This window comes from Primulina huaijiensis, unplaced genomic scaffold (genome assembly GCF_012295235.1).
Source record: "Primulina huaijiensis isolate GDHJ02 unplaced genomic scaffold, ASM1229523v2 scaffold208172, whole genome shotgun sequence".
In the NCBI taxonomy this organism is placed as follows: Eukaryota; Viridiplantae; Streptophyta; class Magnoliopsida; order Lamiales; family Gesneriaceae; genus Primulina; species Primulina huaijiensis.
The window spans coordinates 1-6,535 of NW_027355165.1; the positions used below are offsets into that span (position 1 = coordinate 1).

Genomic DNA, 6,535 nt, shown 5'->3' on the forward strand with positions numbered 1-6,535 from the left:
ACTGTAAAAAACTTTCATCAGAATTAAGAAAAACCAAAAAAAAAAGTTGTGCTTACACTATAGCTTGTTGCTAGACCTCGTAATCCGGAGGTGAAACCACGCTACCTTCTTGCTCATTAGATTCCATCAGCATAATCACGACCTCTCGCATGGATGGTCGATCTAACGGTTGCGTGCGTGTGCAGAGGAGCGCGATCTTCAATACTGTGATCATGTGGTTAGCACTATTTTCGTCTTTCAAATTCAAACGACTGTCGAATATCTCAGACGAGAGAGAATGTTCCCGAATGAAGTTCCGTGAATGTGCGACGAGATTACCTCCTTCTTCGAGGGGTTGTACCGGAGTCTTTCCGGTTAACAACTCCAGAAGTACCACACCATAGCTGTATATGTCGCATTTTTCTGTAACTTTCATAGTGTATGCATACTCTGCAAAGAAAAATGTAAAACTTGATGTGTTTGAAATGAATTAATTCAACACGAGATTGGATTATTGAGCTAAACTAATCATAAAGGGTATTTGAATAGTGTCAAACACAGTTATTAAAATCTCAAGATTGCACTAAGTGTACACTGCCTCAAGATCCAATGAGGCTTGTCTGGTAGTTGCATAATGAACTGTTTAGATATCCTCCCTTAAATCGTGCCGCCCAGCGTCTTATGGCTACGCTTTACAATATGCATATGCCTCTAATAACTATGACACAGAGAGTAAACGCAAAGAAAAGAAGATGGAGCAGGGCAATTTAACTTATCATGACTGGAGTTTTAATTGCAAAAAATTTAAGAAGTATGATGCCGAAACTCGAAAAATCATCATTCGAAAGGGAAAAAGATGCTGACCAGGGGCAATATAACCATATGATCCAGCAACTGCCGACATGGACTTGGACTGGGGCATATCAATGACCTTAGCCAAACCAAAATCGCCAACATGAGCTTCAAACTTTTCATCGAGCAGTATATTGTTTGACTTTATATCACGGTGAATAATCCTAGGCCTGCAGTCATGATGCAAATAAGCAAGCCCTTCGGCAGCTCCGAGAGCAATGGAGAACCGTGTTGGCCAGTCAAGATCACAAGTTGTCCGGTGGAGCAATTCCCCCAAGCTACCTCTCGCCATATACTCGTATATAAGAAGATTCGAATTTTGGTGATAGCAAAAACCAAATAGTTTCACTATATTACGATGCCTGATCTTTCCGAGTGTCAGAATCTCAGCTTGAAACGTGCTATCAATGTTGTTTCCCTCTCGATTCGATGCTAATTTCTTCACGGCAATCGTTTGGCTAGATTGCAACACGGCCTTATACACAGTACCTGCCGCTCCCCTACCGATCACAAAAGAGTCGTGAAAATTATTTGTGGCCTCAACTAGATCGTGAAAAGTGAACCCTTCTTTTGGAGGGAAGTATATATCGGAATCTTGGGATGAAACGTCGTTATCTTGGGAAGAAGCAACTACATCAACCGGATGTTGTTTCATGATGTATAAAATTAGTACGATTAGAACAAGTGAAACTCCACCTATCACTGCAGCAACTATAGATATTATCTTTCCTCGAGAAGAGTCGGCATTTTGTTTGGGTCGAGGAGTTGTGTCCACGTGTGTGCAATTACCGAGAAGCCCGCCGCATAGCCCTTTGTTTCCAATGAAGCTACTGATGCTCATGTTCTGAAACAACGGTACATTAGGCAACGGACCCGATAATTTGTTGAACGAGAGGTTGCAACCAAGTAAACTTGAAAGATTTCCAAATGTGCTTGGAATCTCACCACTTAAATCATTATTATTGAGCAGAAGGTATTCTAGCAAGATAAGGTTTCCAATCTGAGGTGGTATTGCTCCGGACAACTTATTAAAACTAAGATTCATCGCTATCTGCAAGCCAGAAAGATTACCCAACTCCTTCGGTATCGAACCCGATAATAAATTTCCACCCATCTGCAGTTCAGTCAAATGAGTGAGATTACCTAATGCACCTGGTATATCTCCAGAGAAAAAATTGTCAGAAATAATAAGCCGTTCAAGCAGAGAAAGACTTCCCAATTCATTCGGTATAGGCCCAAGAAAACCATTGCCACTAAGATCGAGCCTTTGAAGGGCTTTGCAATTCATGATTTCTAGTGGTATCTGCCCCGAGAAAAGGCATGACGAAATGTTGAAAGCCGCAAGCTCCGAAAGATTCCCCATCTCCTTTGGCAACTCGGATGTAAAGTAATTTCTCGAAAGATCAAGCCTTTGCAACTTCTGGCACGTCCCGATCTCTTGAGGTATTGTGCCACTGAAATTATTTCGACCCAATTCAATTGCCGATAGATTGGTCAATCTGCATAATCCTGAAGGAAACCTCCCAGTCAACCTATTACCACCTAGTCTCAGCTGTACCAAGGAAAGGCAATTCGAGATACCGGCTGGAATGCTTCCATACAGATTATTAGACTCAAGATTCAGCAATATCAAGTTAGAATGCTGACATATATAAGGAGGAATTCTACCGGTTAAGTTATTACCAGAAAAATCAACTACCCAGAGTCGACTATAAAGACCAAGGCCTTGAGGTATAGTACCGCTCAAATTATTGTCAAAAAGTTGCAACTGAAGCATCTGAGGGAGATACAGAAGGCCAAATGGAATAGGGCCAGTTAGGCGGTTTATCGACAAGTCTAGCTTCGTCAAGTTCATCAAGCTACTGAGTTCTGTTGGTATAACTCCCGATAGCCCGTTTTGGAACAAGTACAGTAAGCGTAAGCCCTTTATTCGTGTCAATTCAGTAGGAATTTCACCAGACAAATAGTTCTCCGAGAAATCAATTTCTAACAAGTAACTAAGATTGCCGATTTCTTTGGGAATGGTTCCGTTTAATCCATTTCTGTACAAGTATAACCTCTTCAGAAACCTGAGTTTCCCAAGTTCAGCAGGAATCCCTCCAACAAGATTTGTCTGGTATAAAGCAAGAGTCTCGAGACTCGTACAATTCCCGAGCTCACCTGGTATAGATCCGGAAAATGGATTGTCCCAAAGAATGAGATCAATCAAGTTCGTCAGCATACCAAGCTCTTTCGGTAAGTTACCATCTAATAGATTCTGTGCAAGACCAAGAGTTTCCAGGCTACTACAACTGCCTATTTCCACTGGTAGATTTCCAGAAAGCTCATTCTGCCCTGCTCGAAATGTTTTCAAGTTCCTCAACTTACCAAAAGATGCCGGTATCGAGCCGGAGATACTATTCGTGTATGCAACAAACTGAATTAGAGAAGTTAACTTCCCAAACTCTTCCGGAATAGGACCGGAGATCTTGTTATTGCATAAATTCAAATCCTGCAAAGAAGAGAGATTACCCAATTCTACAGGAATTCCCCCACTAAAATGATTGTCGTTCAAATAAAGAGTTTCCAATCTTGATAAATTCCCAATCTCCTTCGGGATGCTCCCCTCGAACCCGTTATGAGAAAGATCAAGATAAGTTAGGAAAGCCAGACTACCAATACTAGAACTCAACGTTCCCGAAAGATTCAGCGAGCTCAAATCAAGGGACCACACAACCTGTTTATAATCCAAAGAACATTTCACACCTATCCATTTGCAAGGCATCTGATCATTGGGATTCCAATTCCAAAGAAAATTATGGGCGTCAATAACGATTTTCTTGAACTCTAGGAGATAAATTCCATCCGCACTCAACGCCTCAGAACAACAAAAAAGCATCATTGGGAACATTAAAATTGCTATCAAAATCCCAAAAACACCTTTCCTCAACCCAAACACTGTAGACATTGTGCCAATCTTTTGTTGGTCAAAAGTTACCACTTCGACAAAAAGATCACCACCAAGATTCAAAAGTGGAACCAAAATCTGTCGATCTTAATCAGAGATGCTGGAACCTCAAATTCTTGAAAACAACTCGCAAAGGACATTTACAGAAACCTCGAAAAGGGGGCCAAAAAAATTAGATTAAAGTCATGAACTGATCCTCTAAAAGGCAGCCAAAAGCAGTTCTGATACACAGTCCACCGAATGGAAACCTCTGCATGTAATGAATAATAATCAACATAAGAAGCTGCCTAAATTAATATATAAATTTAGAAAGATTAAAAAAAAAAAACCAACAGGCTACATCTGCCCATACCTTTACATTAAAATTTGAAATCAAAATCCACCAATATTCAAGTGATTCCTTGAGATAAAGAAAGAGCAAAAGGCATGAAAATCATAAATAATACACAAAAATGAGAACTTGAACTCTAATCAAGAAACCCAAAATTCAACCCTTTGCCCAGAGTGGTGGGGAATTCAACCACATCCAAGATTTGAGATTAATAAAAAGAGAAGCGATTCATAAGATACAAGAAATCAAAGAAAATCCCAGTATCCAAATGGAATGAATCAAATAGCTATATATTATATTTTATAGGTTTTGGACTTGTGTTGCTTAGAAAGCAAAAGAACAGCACAAAACAACACAAAGGCTATTGTCTTTTAGCTAATGGAGCGAAGTAGCAAAAGGGACCATCTTCAGATGGACAAAAAACAGCGAAAAAACTTCTCAAGAAATGGAAGTCACATTTGCTAGTCCTTTCAATGAAGCTCTAATGGCCGACCATGATGCTTCCACAATCTTCCCTCTCTCTCCACACATATTGTATAGAGATATTGATTTCTTGTAAAAAAAATTTATTTTCACCTTTTTTGTGTGTGGTTCTTGAAAAATATGTACATAGCTATCATCAAGATTTTGCTTTAAACTCAATCTCAAGCTCTTCCCAACCTTCTCCCCATGAAAAGTGGGATCTTTTTAAATTTGGAGTGCCTTGGAAAAGGCAACTTTTTAGGCTCAGAAGGAGAGATGGAAAGTCCATTTTCATTTTGCCCATCTTTAATAATTTAATATAATTTTGTTTTTTTTCCTCTCCTTCTCAAGAGTTTTTGTGGACATTTTCTTGGATAGGGATAGTCATTGATCGGTAGGCTTAGGAATCTGAAGTCTGAAGTGATGTACGCAACGATGTCGTTTTTGTCTTTATTTAGTACTTTTTTCCACAGTTGACTTGGCACTTCGTATTATTTAGTTTTTTCCCCATATTTAGTCTTTTCTGTATAATTAATTTTCTTTTTATTGAGTAAATTAAGAGTGTATCATGCAAGCATCATGCTTATTTCAATAAAAAAAAATTTACAAATTTAGATAGTGAGATGAACAAATAAAAATATTATAAGATCAAATATCACAACTTCGTACAAAACAATCACATTATATAATCGAACATTTATATATCAGTTATCAATGATGTTAGCACTCTAAATTTAAACTTTTTAAATTGTGCATAGTCGGATATAACATACTTCAATCACTCTTTTAATAGGGATAATTGTTGTTCTCGGCAAAATCACCCCGATTTCTAATTATAAACAAATTACTGATTCTATGTAGATTTTAGGTTGAATTTGTACTTTAATACTAGCATGGTAGAGCAATGCTGAAAGGGTAAAATGCAATTCATTTTAAATTTTTACATTATAAACTATAAGGAATTCAAATTTTTATTAAAAAATATTTTATATATTTGAAATATAATGTGGTAATCTATCTATTTTGAAAAGAGTTCCTATCTTTCTAACAAACACATTAAACTACTTTTATATAGAGATTCTTTTTCCACATGTTTTTTTTATGTGATTAACAAATGAATGAGGATATGATTTTTAAGTAGACGATAATATAAAATAAATAATGTTATCCTCAATACTTTTTCGGAAAAACATGTCAAACAAGATTTGTTCAATGTAGTTTATATGATTAATGTTGTTTACATGGTACTACGTCATTCCATAGAATTACTTAGATAGTGCACATAAAATGATAACAGTTGTAGGTTCTATCTTCAAAGAAAAATTTCATTCGCAAAAATAATATGTGAACAAATTCTAGAGTATCTGTCACATAAATGGAATAATTTAATATAAAATCGAAAATTAATATATCCTAAAAAAATTCCCCTGAAAATTCATAATTCTCCTGTTTTATTGTTATAGTCAGATTAGATAAGTAAGTGATTGAAAGTAAATAGCGATGACAATTTGTTTATGTAAGTTCGAAAACTAAGCTTATAAGTCTCCTTTTATTCGTTTCCAGAAGAATTCCACTAGATGATTGGCACAACTTTCGTACAAATCCACTTCAGCGCGGTTCATCAACTCTATTGAGATGAAACTCCTAGTAACTATTCAAACATCTTAATCTATTTATAAACACTTTTCTGATCCTCACATTATAGTAAAGCTCGTGTAACCAAAAGATAAGTGAGAAAAAAATGTACAAAGTGATACTTTAACGATCTTATAGAATTATTCAGCGCGTGTAATTCCAGCTTGAGATAAGATTTTGAGTGATGTTGATAATCAATAATACGATGGATTCAGAGTAGCGGTGTTTAATTGTTAAGATCAAGCGCTTGCCACTAGACTGAAAGATATAGATGTTAGTCAAGACGCAACTTTATTTTCTTATACTTGTGGCAGCGCATAGTGCACCTA

At 36.9% G+C, this 6,535-nt stretch overlaps 1 protein-coding gene across 2 annotated transcripts; it reads right to left on the reverse strand.

Annotated features, from left to right (window-relative positions):
- Positions 1-6: 6 nt before the first annotated feature.
- LOC140966878 (uncharacterized) lies at positions 7-4,857 on the reverse strand. Of its 2 annotated transcripts, none has more exons than XM_073427155.1 (3): positions 4,686-4,857; positions 844-4,028; positions 7-429 (listed from the first exon to the last, which is right to left on the reverse strand). In XM_073427155.1, the coding sequence occupies exons 2-3, from the start codon at positions 3,776-3,778 to the stop codon at positions 71-73; spliced, it is 3,294 nt and encodes a 1,097-aa protein (XP_073283256.1). In that variant the 5' UTR covers positions 3,779-4,028; positions 4,686-4,857; the 3' UTR covers positions 7-70. The 2 variants fall into 2 exon arrangements, with proteins under 2 accessions (XP_073283256.1, XP_073283255.1); XM_073427154.1 differs by having other exon boundaries at positions 4,131-4,857.
- Positions 4,858-6,535: the final 1,678 nt, after the last annotated feature.